The following is a 17,058-nucleotide window of genomic DNA, read 5'->3' as shown; positions in this document are numbered from 1 at the left end:
TCAGCAGCTTGGCCTGTGGGAAATTTGTGCTCAGCCATGTCTGGAGGGAGCTGCCCTCCCCTGGGCTTTACGTGGATTCCTTGAAACCGAATCCACAGGTGGTTCTCTTAGCCAGTGGCAGAGGCTCCCTGTTGAGACACTTGGGGTGTTTGTGCGTCCCTCAAACCCTTGTCCTCCTTCAGACTTGGGGAACCTCCAGCCCTGCATTTCCCGCACCAGCTGTACCCTGGCCTCTCAGTGCCCACAGCCTCCAGCCCCTCCCCTCCACTTGATACTTTACTTAGGTGGCCCGCCAGGGTTTTCTGCCCACCTTCTGGGCAGCTTTAACCCTGAAACTCTAACCTCCCTGCAAGCCAAAGGAACCTTGAAGTTTAGTCACCTATGAAGGAACAAAAAAGGGGACCTCAGACTCCAGAAGAAAAACCTCAGTCCAACACACGGAGAGTTCCCTATGTGTTCCAGAGTTTGTCCTGGTTCGAGAAGCAGACCCTGCCACCCTGGCCTCTGTCCTCGGGAGAGGCTGTGTGGGGCTGTCCTTAGTGACATCCATGTACCAAGAAAACCACGCCCACAGATCTGTAGTAGCTGCCATGGGCCCGTCCTGCCCTGGGGGTATGGGTATAGTAGGGATGGGGGTGGATACTTGCAGATCGAGATGCTTCTGTGGTGGGGTTTCTTCTTTCCCGAGGCCTCTGGGTGGGCTGAACCCCTGCCCAGGGAATACTCTGGGCAGACTGGGTAGGATTGTGGGTAGGTGAGGCCACCCCTCTACTCGCCTTTGAGAATCCTCACTCTTGCAGGACTTGGGCATGGAGTCGACCTCTCTGGATGATGTTCTGTACCGCTATGCCAGCTTCCGGAACCTGGTGGACCCCATCACACACGACCTTATCATCAGCCTGGCCCGCTACATCCACTGCCCGAAGCCGGTAAGGGGGCTATAGGTCTGGAGTGTAAAGTGATAAGGTCTGGAGAGTAAAGTGGGCATCTTCCTGTCCAGCATGGTATCCGTGGAGGTTGGGGAACCCCATCCCCATGGCAGGAAATCTAGATTCATTGCTGACACAAAAACTGGACAACTGGAGAGCTAGTACAGAGTAATGCATTGACTGTGCTTGAGGCTGACCCAGGTTGGATCCCCCACATTGCATATTGCCCCTCCAACCCACCCCTGGCGGTCACAGGGACCATTCCTGAGCCCAGAGCCAGGAATAGCTCCAGAGCACCACCAGACGTGGCCCCCAAAACAAAAAGAAAGAAAAATTTAAACCACAATCTCTGTATGCAGCTGCCCTTGGAAACACTGAAAGCTCCAGCAGCATCAGAGCACGGGGAGTTCTAAGGCAGTTCGGTCCTATGGGCCTGCAGCAGAGTGGCCGGCTCTGTCCCATGAGTCAGAGCCACCGGGGCAGTTCGGCTTTTGTGTGTTTGTTTTGCTCTTTGAGTCACACCTAGTGATGCTCAGGGGTTACTCCTTGCTCTGCACTCAGCAATCAGTCCTGGAAGTGCTCAGGGAATCATGGGATGCCAGGGATCAAACCTGGGTCGGCCGTGTGCAAGGCAAATGCACTTACCCGCTGTGCTATCGCTCCGGCCCTCCACCAGACACAGTTGATGTCCTGCCACAGACAGGCAGTGGGGAGGTGTCAGGAGTGCAAAACAGCCCCCTAGAGGGAGGCCTTTTCTTATTCTTTTTCCTTTTCTTATTTTATTTTTCTCTGCTTAGTGTGTCTACCCTGTGGTGCTTGAGTGCTTGGAGGCCACTTGGTGTCTGAGCTGGCAACATGGTGCTGTATGGAACCTCAGCACCGCAAGCCACTAGGGCTACCACCAAAGTGCTTAGACCAGGGCTGGGGGGCGTGCAGGTGGTGGGGGCACATGAAGGACCAGAGATTGAACTCAGAGCTGTGTAGAGGCAAAGCATCTGCTCTAACCTTTTGCGCCATCTCTCCATCCTCTTGCTTGCACAAAGGTGCCGTGTAAACCTTGCAGTGGCCCCTATGAGATTCACCAATCTGCCTCAGTCTCCACCCCTCCCTTGCGCTCCTTGTCTTGTGCTCCTCTCCAAAGTGTCATTTTCCTCTTCCCCACTTCATTCCTGTCCTATGAAGGCTGATAGCTGGGACTTCCTAGGTGTTGTAGGTGCTGCTTGGCCCCTTCTAGGTGGAGGGTCTGCCCTCTGCCTTCCAACTCTTGTCTCTTAACTGTACCTGGACCTCACCAGGCACCAGACTGCCAGATTCTGAGCTGCCAATGGGACCCTGGCTGGGAAAGTAATGCTATACTTGAACTTTTCTTTCCATTTTTGTTTTGTTTTGTTTTGTTTGGGAGCCAAACTCAGTGATGTTCAGTGGTTCTCCTGGCTCTGCACTCAGGAATTACTCATGGTGGTGCTCGGGGGACCATATTGGATGCTGACATCTAACTCCAGTTGGCCACATACAAGGCAAGCACCCTGCCTGCTGTACTTTTCTTTCTATTTTGGTTCCTTCTCTCCCATCCTTCTCTCTCCCTCAGTTTTCAGCAGTTTCCAAAAGCAGGAAGCCCAAGTAGGGTCCAAGCCTGGAGGGCAGCGTCTGCACAGAGAAGGCCCGGTGAGAGTGAGGATGGGCCCCAAGCCTGCTGGCCAAGAGGCCTGACTGGTTGCTAGTTATGAACAGATTTGAACTTGGTTCTTTTTTTTTTTTGGAAATGTTTTTATTTTCCATTCATTTTAAATACATTTTATAAAATGCATAGTTCACAACATGCATTACATTGGAAGAACAATAGTCAACCTGTAACACAAGTATTAGAAATTTATAAGAATATGTTTTATAAGAAAAATGACAACTATTACACATAAACCACTGGAAACTGTCACAAGAGTGTATATATATGGCTTTAGGTCCATAATAAAAGCAGGTTTTACACCAAAAAAGCATGATAAATCTGCCAGCGCTACTGAGAAGTTGGTATGTCAATGAGCATTTAGAAATACTTTTGGAGATTTGCTGCACGGCAAAGCACATGAACTTGGTTCTTAAGGTGCTGGCATCTTGCTCCGGAACTGAGTCTCCATCTTGGGCTTTCTCTGGGACTTTCTCTCCAGCATCACAGGCTGACTGGTGACAAAACTAAGAGTGGGGTGCTAGCTGTCAAGGCAGGGAGCTGCATAGGGCAGGTGGCTATGGGGTGCAGCAGAAAACAGGGGTGCAAGGCTCAAAAGTGGGAGGATAGGGGCTAGAGCCACAATACAGCGGGTAGAGCATTTGCCTTGCATGCGGCTGATCTGGGTTTGGTTCCCAGCATCCCATATGGTCCCTTGAGTACCACCAGGAGTGTCTCCTGAATGCAGAGCTAGAGTAACCCCTGAGTATCACCGGGTATGACCCAAAGAGCAAAAAACAAAAAGTGGCAAGATAAGAAAAAGACATTAATGAGGGCTGATGGGCTGGAAGCCTCCAAACCTGGGGGAAAATTTATTATTGCCAGAGTCTATCCCCACTTCTTTCAGATTCCTGCTGGCCTGCCTGGGAAGCTGGGTCCAGAACCTTAGGAGATTCCATAGCATGTAGTTCCCTCAAGCTCCACCGGATTGATCCCTGAGTGCAGAGCCATTAGTAAATCCTGAGCACAGCCGATGTGGCCCAAAACAAACAAAATAAAATTTAAGTGACTATTTGCGGGGTTGTGGGCAGGATAAAAGAAATAAAGAGCTGACGGGTGGGATGTGGCACATGTGGGCTCAGTCCCCATTGTGCTGTAAAAAGAGAGGGGGGTAAAAATATATGCACAGGGAACATTGCTACACAGCTATGTTGCTGGACTCAGAAAGAGATCTTATCTTCCAAAGCCATGTTTTGTTTTGGGGGGAAGAGGGTGCTGAGGAGGTCGGGGGTAGAGGCCACTGGTGACGCTTGGCCAGCCAAGCCCATGGATTCTATGTAAGAGCCCAGGAACATGTTGCTGCTCTGGCCCTGTGGTAAGGGGAATACCCAAACCCCCAGGCAGTGTGCAGGGGGTCATATAGTACCAGGAATCCAATCCAGATCAGCTGTATGCTAGGCGTGCACCCTAACTGCTACACTCTCTCCTGACCCCTATTCTATTTTCTATTGCAGCAGAACAAATTATGCCAACATTTGGTAACTTAAAACTGTACAGCATAGTCTCTATAGTTCAGGAATTCAGGAAATTAGCTAAAACAGTTCTATCTTTAGGTTCCTCAAGAACCTAAAGGGCCAGGGCCACCAAAGAGATAATACAGCTACTAAGACATTTGCTTTACACGAAATCAGTGTGGGCTCTATCCCTAGCACCACGTATGGCCTCCTGAGCACTGCCAGAAGTAATCCCTGAGCACAGAGCCAGGTACAAGCCCTGAACATTGCTGAGTGTGGCAAAATAAATAAAATAAAAAGATGCTGACCAGGGCTCAAAGTGTCTGGAAACCCTGATGGAGGTTGACAGACCTCCAGCCCCACAGTGAGGATGGCAGAGTCAGTGGTTGTTGGCAGGAGGCCCCGGCTCCTACTGGGAGCCTCCATGGGATTGCACAGACCATCTCACATCATGGCAGGTGGCTTGTCCCAAAGAAGGAGACCCAGAGAGCAAGACAGAGTCCACATGTCCTTCATGACTCAGCCATCACTGCTGCCATATTCTGTTGATCACTCGGATCAACCCGAAGACAGTGTGAAAGGAGACTACAGACCTGGATAATAGATGTGCTGAAGCAGGGAGGCAATGAAAGATAGTCCTGGACCTTTCCTCCTGCCCACTGCTCTTGGTCAATTACTCCCATTAGCTGCACTCACTGGGACCAGGTCAAGAGAGCCTAGTGATGCCTCCTAGTGATGCCTTCTGTAGAACTCAGGTTTTTGTTTGCCGGGAATGGCTGTGTGCAAGGCAGGTGCCCTCCCCTCTGTACTTCTGAGTACAAAGAGCAAGAATGAAGCAGGCAAGGGAATAATCAGAAACCTCAGTGCAGTCTCAGGATCCTAGCAGTTAGCATACAGGACAACCAATATTTAATGAATGAATTTATAAACAGGTGAGGGCAGTTTCCGGGTGCAGAGCAGCAGTGGTCTTGGCTTATTGAGGTCCTCAGGGCAGCATACATAGGTGCCTGGGGAGTGATAAGGGCCAGTGGGGATCTGTGCAGCCTGACAGTTGAGAAAGGCTGTCTGGGAATTGTGGCCCCGGTGGTGTGGATTGGGCGGGGGGAGGGGGTGGTGTCAGGCAGGGGTATTGTAGATCTGTCTGCTCTGAGCATCTTTCCTGGCAGGTATGAGTCCTTCTGTTTTCTTCTCCAGGATCTCTGCTGAGCAGCATTGGCAGCACAGATGCACTAACAGAATTCTTCCCCTCCCACCGCCTCAAGCCAGAATGGGATTTACCCTTCCATATAGCGGGATCTTGCAGGGGACCCAGGGGCAGCCTAGCTGAAAGTGCTACAGATACAGAGAAAACACAGCATAGTCCTAGCTCTTTACAGTGCTCTGCATTACCCTTCCCACACATGGCAGGAAATAGAGCTATCGGTGACAGCTCCCGACTCGTCCAGTTCCGTTTACTAAAGGGATACAGCCCCTGTCCCAACTCACCCACCCCTGGACTTCCAGGGAAAGGGCTGATTAGCTGGCTGGGTGCCCGCTGCTGCAACTGGGAAGAGGGGTCTGACTGGACCACACCCACACTCTGTGATCGCTTCTTAACCTGGCCCCTGGGATGCAGTTGGTCTCCCGCCCCAAGCTTGCTCCGCTGTCCCCCTCACCCCGCGACCCTTCCATTTCTCAGCTCACTCCTGCCTTTTCAAATGCCCTCCTTAGAGGGTAGTCTGGAGAGTGCCTCGAAAAGAGACGGAGCTGGAAATCAATTCCATGGGCCGGCATAAGGGTTCCAGACGCAGGGATGGAGTGACCTTGAGCTGACTTCTGAGAGGCCGGCTGCGTCCCGAGCACCCAGTGTGCACTGGGTGCTGGGGGCTCCTGAGCCCCAGGCCCAGCTGCTGCAGTGCACGCTGACCCCCTGTGGCCACCATGGCTTTGCGCAGCAGTGATGCTGCGGCAGCTCTGCAGGCCTAAGAGGTGGGGCATAGCAGAAGCTCTGGAAGTGGCTGGAGCAGCCTGGCAGTGCTCTGGCATGGGGCAGTACCAGGAGTGGTGCCGTGCACACCTCGGTGGCAGGTGGAAAGAGGATGTGGAAGGACACTGGAACAGTGGTGGAGGGACTTTGACAGAGGGTGTGATGCTGGAATGATTTATGCAAGAAATCCTACTGGAACAGTATTATGAACCACGATGCCTAAAATAAAATTCAAAAATGTTTCAAAGAAAAAAATCCTCTCATCGGAGCTAGCGGTGTGATTCAGCTGTAGAGCACCTGCTTTGCATGTGTTAGGTCGCCACCCTGGCCCTGAAAACAAAACTCTTGTGGTCCAATAGTCCATGCCTAGCATGTGGCCCTGAGTCACCCCCTCCTCTCACTGGGAGTGGCCAGGCCACAGTGCTTTGCCAGCTCCCTGTGATCCCAGCGTGCCTGAGAGGTGGAAAGGGGTAAATCTCTGAGCCCTCCTCCCCCACCCCGTCAAGTCAGTTTCACTCTCTCAGGAGCCCAGTGTCTGACCCCACAGTGCACCTTCTCTTCGTGCCCATGACTCGAGGTCCTCCTACTTCTCAGACCGTGCCTTCTCCATCCTTTGGTGTCTCTGCCCCTTGCTGTTGCAACTGTTTCCCATCTTTCCCTTTGTCCCCCTGATGTCCCAAATACAAAAGTGGCCCTTCCCTCCCTGCTCCAGCAACTCCACTTGCAGAGTCCAAGTATACACTAGGCCTGTACTCAACCTTAACTATCTGTCTGCTTCCCACTGACTTCTGAGACTCAGCAAGAAACTAGAAATCAGGTGCAAATGGTGGGAGCTGCCAAAGCAGGTGCCTGGAGTGGCCCTGCTCCTCAGGCAGGCTGCGGAGGCAGGAAGCAGTGAGGCTCCTGGAAAACTGGAGATCAGAGGGAAGCTTCATCAAAACCAAGCCCATCCCTGCCTCCCCGGACACTGTGTCCTGGCTGCCTGCTCAGAGGCTCTGCTTCTTGGAATACTAGCTCAGCCCTTCCCTTCCGGACCTTCCTCTAACTCCTCTTGCCTTTCTTCAGCCTCAGCCCTGGGTCCTCTGAGCCGGTTTTCTCCTCTATAAATGTGGAATGAAGAAAGCATTCACTGTTCTTGGATATAGAGGGACATCCACTGTGCCCTCGCATTGTGTGTGATCCAGGTGACAGATGAAAGTGGGCCAAGTTGGTAGTCATGGAGGCAGCTAGAAGTGGTGACAAACTATCTTATAACAGCAATAGTCCTTTCCACCTTCAACCCTTTCACAAATTGTTTCTCCCTCCTTCAGGGATGCCTCCTGGTCTTTGCTTCATCCAAGACCCACCCTCTGCAAGATTCCAAACTCAGGACTGGAGTGATAGTACAGCGGGTAGGGCATTTGCCTTGCACGCAGCTGACCTGGGTTCGATTTCCAGCATCCCATATGGTCCCCCTAGCACTGCCAGAAGTAATTCCTGTGCACAGAGCCAGGAGTAATGCCTGAGCATCGCTGGGTGTGACCCAAAAGGAAGAAGAAAAAAAAAAAGACAGGTTTGAGCTGGAAGGAAGTCATCTTTCTTTGAGTTTTGTGTTTGTGTTTTCTTACAGTACAACATAATATGTATTTAACCAGCATTTCTTGAGAGCTTAGTGAGCTCTTTTCAGAGCACTTTATAAGCAGTAACTTAAGCACTCTTCACAAGTCTTCTGTGAGGTCGGCACTGTTATCCCTTCACACATGGGCATTCGCAGCACAGAGACTTTGAGTGATTTCCCCAGGGTCACATAGAGGCACCAATGCCAGGCATAGAATCCACAGTTAGCTAAAAGACTGGCTGCTTCCTCCTCAGCAAAGTGATATTCAAGCTGGTTTTTTTTTTTCTGAGTGTGCCCTGTGCCAGGCACTCTGCTGAGCACAGGTACACCGGTTAAAGCTCATGCCCCACCACCTCCCCCTCACTCCACACAGGGGTTTGCATCTGAGCTCTGGGACTTGCGGCCCATGGACAATTTGGCAGGAGCAAACCGGCCACTTCTCCGTGGTGACTGCTGAATTTACTTCCTCTAAACAGAGCATCTATAGGGCTGCCATAACCAAATACCACATACAACAGAAATTTAGTTTCTCACAGTGCTGGGGTGTGCAAGTGTGAGATGAAAAGTGTTTGTTGGCAGGGTTGATTTCTTCTGAGAACTCTCCTTGGCTTTTAGCTAGCTGACCTTCTTCTCAACTGTGTCCTCCAAAGTGATTTTATTTATGATTTACATGTTAACTACACAGCGGTAGGGCGTTTGCCTTGCACGCAGCCAACATGGCCGACCCGAGTTCGATTCCTCCGCCCCTCTCGGAGAGCCCGGCAAGCTACCGAGAGTATCTCGCCCACATGGCAGAGCCTGGCAAGCATATCGTGATGTATTCGATATGCCAAACACAGTAACAACAAAATCTCCAATGGAGATGTTACTGGACCCGCTCGAGCAAATCGATGAACAACAGGAGGGCCTTTACTTTTACTTTACTTTATATTTATTTATTGAATCACTGTGGGGAAAGTTACCAAGCTTTCAGGTTTAAGTCTCGGTCATACAATGATCAAACACCTTTCCCTTCACCAGTACTCATTTTTCACCACCAAGAACCCTAATATACCCCCCTCCCACCCCTCCCAATGCCTGTGAGGCAGATGATTTCTACTTAACTCTTCTCTACATTGGTTACATTCATTATTTCGACAAAAGATGCACCATTATTGTTTAGAATTTCCCCCCAAACAATCAAAATTGCTGAAAAGGCATTGTGAAATATTTTGTTTTCTATAGCTGGTTATGAGAATCATATAATGTCACGCAGCCACGATTTTGGATTTCTGCAAAGAGCTTGATAATTATGAGATTGGTCTCTGTGTGTCTGGTGCCATGGCCGTGCCAGAGAGCCGCTCATGGAGGGCAACTCATGATCTTGGTAGGGCATGAAGGACACGCCGGTAACGCCCCCTTTCCCATGAGACTGCAGTTGCCCTGTCACCGCTGGCTCATACCTGGCTTTCCTATAAGCTCTGAGGCAGTGGCCACCCTGCTGCCAGGGGGAAAAAAGGTGGAAGGGAGCAACACCCTTTCCCTCCTGGGGAGGTATGGCGCTGTAGTTTAACGCATGGTCCATTCACTTTTCTTCTGCAAGCTGCTGGGCTCTGGACTAAGTCCTTTTGCCTCTGGAGCCATGGCCATGCCAGAGAGCCGCTTGTGGGGGGCAACTCATGACCTCGGTAGGGCATGAATAAAAATGATTTCTTAAAAATTTCACAACCAAGTATCTGAAACTCGAATGCCAGATAGGCAACAGAAATAAATAAATTGGACTGGGAAAGGCTCAAGTCACTCATTCATTTATTTCCCTACTTTGACATAGGTAAAAGAGATGATCAGTATTTCACTAGCACCAGGATGTGACTCAGCAGAACACAGGCCTTAGATCTCTCTCACACCCTTGGGTTCAGCCTCTGACGTTTGGCTATATCCCCCAGCCTCTAGAACAAGTGCCTGGCATCAGGTTGGTGCTCAATAAATATTTGTTGAGTGAATGAGCAGAAGGCCTTGGATGCTGGTAAATATTTATTGAGTGAATAGCAGGTACTAAGGTGAATCCTGGCTCATAGGTCAGCTGATGTTCAGTCACTTGTCAGATCACTGGTATATGGACTATTTAAATCTTAGTATTTTTTCAGTGCTAGCAACTGATTCACAGAAACTAAAACCATCTGCCGATCAGCCTGCACCCCTGCTCATGGTGGAAGGGACTACCTTGATTACCCCCGCCCCCAGCTTGGCCTGGGGGTGCTGTACCCTTTGTGTAGACAGGAAGCTGGAGATAGGAACCTGGTCTCCCCCACTTGCTCCAATAACTCAGGGACCTGTCCACCTGTGTGGCCTCTACAGGAAGGCGACGCACTCGGGGCCATGGAGAAGCTGTGCCGGCAGCTGACTTACCACCTCAGCCCCCACTCCCAGTGGAGGCGGCACCGTGGGCTGAAGAGGAAGCCACAGGCCTGGTGAGTTTGGGTCACCTGAGGTGGGTCTACTCTTTCTACAAGGACACCCAGAACAAGCCTGTCAGTTGAGGTGGTACTGTGCATAGTGCCCCTTCCAGGGTAATAGGGTGAAGGGAAGAGAGGAAACTTCAAAGCTTTCTTGGAAGGATGCCCAGAGGAGGTTTGGTTGAAGAATCCAGAGATGAGGAAGAGAGCAGGGCATTCCAGGAGGGCTTGAGTCTATGCAAGTTTCTGCCAGCTGGGCCCTGGTCTGTGGGGTGGAAGCTGGGGAGTATGGACTTATTCATACGGGCTATAGGGCACAAGGAACATGAGTTTCCTGGTGACCTGAATGTTGGCATTCCCACCAGGCCCTCTAGTTCTCCCCGATGTCCCCAGATCTGTTCCTGGTCCATGCATCTTACGACCCTCAGATTGGGGGCTGGATGGGGTAGAGGGTAGATGACACATAGAACCTGTAGCCTCAGACACGTGGCACTTTAAGAGTCTTCTGGAGAGACTATTCCTGCCTTCCTTGCAAATAATCATGGGGTAGTTCCAGAAACCAGTTGCATCTGCTGCCACTGCTAGATTGGACTGCCCCCTCACTGAGGTGCTCTGGCTGCCTTGTCCCTTTCTAAACCTCTTGCCTCCATGGTCAGGAGAGGAGTGAGATCCTAGACACTTCAGGCTTATAGGGAGTCAGCCAAGGAAGAGGCCACATGATAGGAACCAAGAAAACAGGATGAACCATGGAAATTTGGACACTGCTGCAAGCTGTTTCTGTTGGGCTGAAAAGCCAGAGAGTCAAGCTCTGCTAGCATCTTGGGGCCTGTCCATCCCCACACACGCATACTAAGCCCATTCTTCACCAGGAGCCTTAGTCCTTTGGTGGCTTCTGGTCACACTGAATGGAATCCAACTCGGGCCCTCTGTGATGGACTTAAGTCCCAACTCTAGCCCTCATGACTTGTGACTCACATCGTCTCTGCTGGAACTTTTCCCACTCTTCTGCTGCCTGCCTTCATACATCAGCTGGATGTCACTGCCCCAGACATGCCCTCCAGATCACACACACTTCAAATCTTGTCATCCCCTCTGCAAGAATGGAGCCAGGGCTCCACCGAACTGTTCAGCAGAGATTCCTAAGTTGGAATTTAGCAAACACTTAAAGGATTGAGGTCGGGGTGTTACTGTTGACTCTGAGCTGGATTCTCAGGTTTAATTATTGACACCCTACAAGAGCAGCCAAAGACTGGACAGATAGTATAAGAGATAAGGTATCTTCCTTACATGCAACTTACCCAGGTTTGATCCCCAGAACCATGTGATACCCTTAGTTCTGCCAGGGGTGACCTCTGAGCACAAAGCCAGAAGTAACCCGTGAGCTCCAAACCCAGAAATAAAACTATCATCCAACTTGACTCATGCTGAACCGGATGCTAGGCAGCAGGCTGAGCACTGGGAACTGCCTGGAGATGCCTTCCAGCGTCAGGAGACCCCAAACACACTTGTCCTGCTAAGAGGAAATCCAAGCTGTGATGCTGTGGGTCGCTCAGATCAGCATATGCTCTTGGAGCAAATAGTGAACATCTCAGATGTTGCTTCCTTCCCAAGGGCAAGGCCTCAGGGCTTGCCTGGGATTCCTGGAAATGGGGAGCTCTGCTTCAAAGTAGGAGCTGGGGGACAAAGTGGCAGATGGCAGGAGTGCTCTGGGGTAACACTCAGCCTCAGGAGTCAGCTGTTTACAGCAGGCCGAGTCCCTGAAGCCTGAAAATGGAAGGAACCCCACTCAGGTGGTTGGATGAGTCCTGGAGGTTTGCACTTTTTTTTTTAAATTTTATTATCATAAAGTTGTTCACTATTTATTTAATTTTCTCTAAATTTTCAGGATACCTTAAATATCCTTAAATATCCAACCCACACGGCAGAGCCTGGCAAGCTATCCGTGGTCTATGCCAAATAGACCAAATTGATATGCCAAATCCAGTAATAAATGGATCTCATTTCCCTAACCCTGATTATGCAGAGTCGAGAAGGATATGGAAGGAGAAGCTGATAAAACACCAAGGCAGACATGGGCTGCCAAAACGCAGAAAAACAAAAATGATTGTCTGTACTTTTAATGCTCGTACGCTGGCATCTGCTGCATCCATTGAAGACCTTATGGTACAAGCACGAAAGATCAAGTACGACATCATTGGTCTGACCGAAACGAGAAGACATCAATCCCATCATGCTGTTTTCGACACTGGAGAAGAACTGTTCCTTGGAACATGTGATAAAAGAGGCGTCGGTGGTGTCGGTATCCTTGTCAACACAAACTTAGTCACAAGCATTGATTCATTTGAATGCCTAACAACCCGAATCGGACGATTACACTTGAATAAATGTGGCTCACTACCGGCAGTTTCTATCTTTGTTGTCTATGCACCAACATCCAGTTATGGTGAAAAAGAAACTGAGAAATTCTACATGGAGCTGGAGAAATTCTATAAAGAAGATCACACCTTCTACAAGATCATTGTCGGTGATTTTAATGCCAAGATAGGACCAAGAAGATCAGTCGATGAACTCCACATTGGAACCCATGGCCTGGAATGGAACGAACAGGGTGACAGACTGTCTGAGTTCATCATGTCAACCAAAACCTTCCATGGTAACTCACAATTCCAAAAGGCTGAATCTAAACGTTGGACATGGGAGTCTCCCGATGGACGGTTCCACAATGAAATAGACCACATCATATTCAATCGGCGGTTTTGCCTAACCGATGTTGCTATTGTCCCAAAATTCCAAACGGGATCAGACCACCGTCTTCTTCGTGCAAAATTCTACCTCACAGAACGAGGAGAAAAGAATGCAAGGTTTAAGAAGAAGACTCCCAGAACAACCACCAACTGGGAACTCTTTGGCTCAGTTGCAGCAACATGGGAAGATGCCGTCATTGACAACATTGATGAGGAATACGATCGAATGATTCAGCACCTCCATGATTGTGCAAGGAATGCCAAGAGAGAGATAACCACAAAAAACCGTCTTTCTTCGAACACTCTTGAACTTATTCACCAACGTGGTGTGGCACGTGCCTCAGGCAACCACAAGCAAACGTCCGAACTGGCAAAACAGTGCAGAAAAGCCATCAAGGATGACCTCAAAAACAGGAGAGCAGCAGTACTGGTAGATGCAGCAGAAGCTGGGAAAAACATTCGTAATGCCCGCCTGTCCTTCACCAACTACAAAACCAAGATGACTGCCCTCCGACATCATGATGGATCTATCACATCTTCCAGAAGGGCAATGGAGAAGATTATTCATGACTTCTACTCAGATCTCTTTAATAGCCACATCCACTTGCCCACATACCACATACCACATGATGGATATGTCGTTCCCAATGTTCTCCCTTCCGAAATCCAACATGCCATCTCATCGGTAAAGAAACAAAAAGCACCTGGCCCAGACAAGATCAGACCTGAACACCTGAAGAACTTACCATCAGTACTCATCAATACACTGGCTCGACTCTTCACACGCTACCTGTCTGAATGCAAGGTTCCATCCCAATGGAAAACCAGCAAGACTGTACTACTATACAAGAAAGGAGACATCCATGACATTGGCAACTATCGCCCAATCTGCCTATTGTCTGTCATCTACAAACTATTCACTCGAGTCATCCTGAATAGGATTAGCAGAACACTAGATGAAGGACAACCATGTGAACAAGCTGGATTCCGAAAAGGATTCAGTACCATTGACCATATCCACACAATAACCAAGCTCATTGAGGTATCTCGGGAGTTCAAGATGCCGCTCTGTCTAACGTTCATTGATTTAAAGAAGGCCTTTGATTCTGTTGAGATGGAAGCGGTCATGGAAGCCCTAGCCAATCAGGGCGTACAAACTCAATACATCAGGATCCTTCGTGAGCTCTATTGCGGATTCACTACCAAGATCTCACCATTCTACAAAGAAGTAATCATCCATATCAAGAGAGGGGTTCGGCAGGGTGATACCATTTCACCAAAACTCTTCAGTGCCACCCTCGAGAACATCATGCGACGACTAGAATGGGAAAACATGGGAGTGAAGATAGATGGTCGGCAACTACACCACCTCCGCTTTGCTGATGACATCGTTCTAATAACACCAAACATCAGCCAAGCGGCACAAATGCTTGCGGACTTTGACCGTGAGTGTGGAAAGGTCGGACTACAGCTGAATCTTACGAAGACAATGTTTATGAGAAACAGCCTTGTTCCTGACGCTCCATTCGCTCTCAACGGAACCACCATCTCCGAATGCAACAGTTATATATACTTAGGTCGAGAAATCAACATGATGAATGACCTGGCACCTGAGTTACGCAGGAGGAAGAGAACGGCTTGGAATGCCTTCAAGAGCATTGAAGAAATAACTAAAAGGACAAAGAACCTCCAGCTACGAGCACATCTCTTTGATTCCACTATTCTTCCTGCATTAACATATGCCTCAGAGACCTGGACCCTACGAAAACAGGATGAGAACACTATTCGGGTCTCTCAAAGAGGAATCGAAAGAACTATGCTTGGAATATCACGATTCACTCAAATGAGAGATAGAATCCGGAGTTCTGATCTTCGTCAACGCTCAAGAATCAGGGATGCTGTCTCATTTGCCAAGACATCAAAAATCAGATGGGCTGGACATGTAATGAGGTTTACAGACAACCGCTGGACTAGAGCCATTACTGATTGGATTCCACGAGACATCAAAAGATCACGTGGACGCCCACCTATAAGATGGTCAGACTTCTTCGTCAAGACCCTAAATGATCGGTTTGAGGCTCTACATGTTCCTAAAACGAACAGATACCATTGGGCTACGCTAGCACACAACCGGGATGAATGGAGACGCTACTGGCACCCGCTCGAATAAATCGATGAATAACGGGGATTAAGTGATTAAGTGATTAAAGTTGTTCACAATAATTGATCACATTCAATATTTCAACACCAACCCCACCACCATTTATTTTTCTTCTTTTTGGGTCACACCCAGCAATGCTCAGGGGTTACTCCTGACAGTGCTTGGGAGACCACATGGGATGCTGGGGATTGAACCGGGTTGGCCGCGTGCAAGGCAAAGGCCCTGTCCACTGTACTATGGCTCTGGCCCCCTCCACCACCAATATTTCGTAGTTTCCCACCACCAAAGGTCTACCCCACAGGCAGATGCTAGATAATTTCATCTGAATTGCTTGTTATGATTAGTATAAGATGTCTGTAAGGGTCTCACAGTGATTCAACAACAAAAAGAGTATGACATACTGCACAGCCATACCCTCCTGGGATCATAAAAATTTAAATATTTGGGGTCCGAAGCCATCCCTGCAGCAAGCTGCTTAGTTCCAAGATTCATATGTGAATCTCTGGATCATGGCCATTAATGCACTTAAATAGCAGCTGGAGGCAGTTCATGAGCTGAGAGCCAGGACCCCAGAAGGGTGGGAAAATAGGCAGGGACCACCCAGTCCTGACCCCATGAGGCTTGGCGCTTTGAGTCACTGTTCCCGAATACCTGGCTTTTTCCATGGATTTAGTCTCTTGCATTGGGGGGGGAGGGGGAGTGGTCTGTCCCAGAACAAGTCTGTGAAAGATCAGCCATTGAGGGTGGCGATTGGTTTCTGGAGGTTCATCTGGTGCAGGCGAAGGTTTGAGCTCTCAGGTCTTCAGAAAGCAGGAAGCTCAGCCCAAGTGAGCACCAAGTGAGCACCATCTCTTACCTACGTGAGGTACTTCAAAATGCTATTCTTAAAAAAAAAAAAAAATGCTATTCTTTCACTTAGCCCCACTTTTGAAGTAAATAGCTCAAGTAGAGAGGTTAAGACGCAAAATGCAAACCCAAGACTTGGCCTAAAGAGCTTGTTTTTCCCTTCTTGCCCAGGGGCTGAGTGAAATGCTGGGTGGTACCAGGGAAGCACAGATCCCTGGAGTCACAGTGTTAAACAGCTGACTGTGGTGGCCATGACTGCCCAAAACTTCAACTTTGCTTTCCCTTTCTTCTTCTTCAGTCTCAAGTCTGTCCTGGCTGGGAGCCCTCCAGACAACACAGTAGACCTCTCTGGAATCCCACTGACCTCCCGTGACCTGGAGCGAGTTACCAGCTACCTACAGCGCTGCGGGGAACAGGTGGACAGTGTAGAATTGGGCTTCACAGGCCTCACAGATGATATGGTTCTGCAGCTGCTGCCGGCACTCAGCACACTGCCCCGCCTCACCACACTGGCCCTCAATGGCAATCGGCTAACCCGGGCCTTGCTGCGAGACCTCACAGATACCCTCAAGGACCCAGGAAAGTTCCCCAGTGTTACCTGGATTGATCTAGGCAACAACGTGGACATCTTCTCATTGCCCCAGCCCTTCCTACTCAGTCTACGGAAGCGTTCTCCAAAGCAGGGCCAACTACCCACCATCCTGGAGCTGGGCGAGGGCCCAGATGGCAGCTTAGTAGGTCAGGATGACCTTGGAGGATGCCCTCTGGGCACTACCAACCACAAAGGCAGGGAGACTGCAAGTGCAGTTCAGACATAACTGAGGGTGTGATCCCCAGGGAATCCCTCTGGAATAGAATGACTAACACAGGTTAGGGGCCTCCTACCTGGGTGGCTCAGGCACAAATGACCCAAGTAGCCCCACATATGGGAAGCTGGTATCACAGCATCTGGGGAAAGGGCACTGTGTGAAACTAGTCACTCTGCCCCTGGTTTCCATGGCCTCTTGGTTAAGGGAGAAATTCTAGAAGCTCCAGCTAATGTGAAGTTGCCCCCCATCCCCAGAGGGTCTCCTACTCTGAGTCATCCATCTTTGCTCTATTGAGGGCAACAAACACCTAAAGGTTCTTTACCCCTTCTCCGTGGACCATCACCAGCCCCTCCCAATTCTGTGGTTTTAACTGTCATTGAACCTATTGTCACTACAC

General features: G+C 49.6%; 1 protein-coding gene across 1 annotated transcript in view; it reads left to right on the top strand.

Annotated features, from left to right (window-relative positions):
* The window catches only part of LRRC75A (leucine rich repeat containing 75A), a 43,980-nt gene extending 27,310 nt beyond the window's left edge, over positions 1-16,670 (top strand). The window contains exons 2-4 of the mRNA XM_056137187.1: positions 801-929; positions 10,004-10,116; positions 16,151-16,670. Coding sequence (XP_055993162.1) covers positions 801-929; positions 10,004-10,116; positions 16,151-16,670 — 762 coding nt within the window. The remainder of the gene's footprint in view (positions 1-800; positions 930-10,003; positions 10,117-16,150) is intronic.
* Positions 16,671-17,058: the final 388 nt, after the last annotated feature.

Source organism: Sorex fumeus, unplaced genomic scaffold (genome assembly GCF_029834395.1).
Source record: "Sorex fumeus unplaced genomic scaffold, SorFum_2.1 ptg000122l, whole genome shotgun sequence".
Lineage (NCBI taxonomy): Eukaryota > Metazoa > Chordata > Mammalia > Eulipotyphla > Soricidae > Sorex > Sorex fumeus.
Note: the sequence above shows the minus strand (reverse complement) of the source record. Positions and strands in the feature narration are given on the sequence as shown.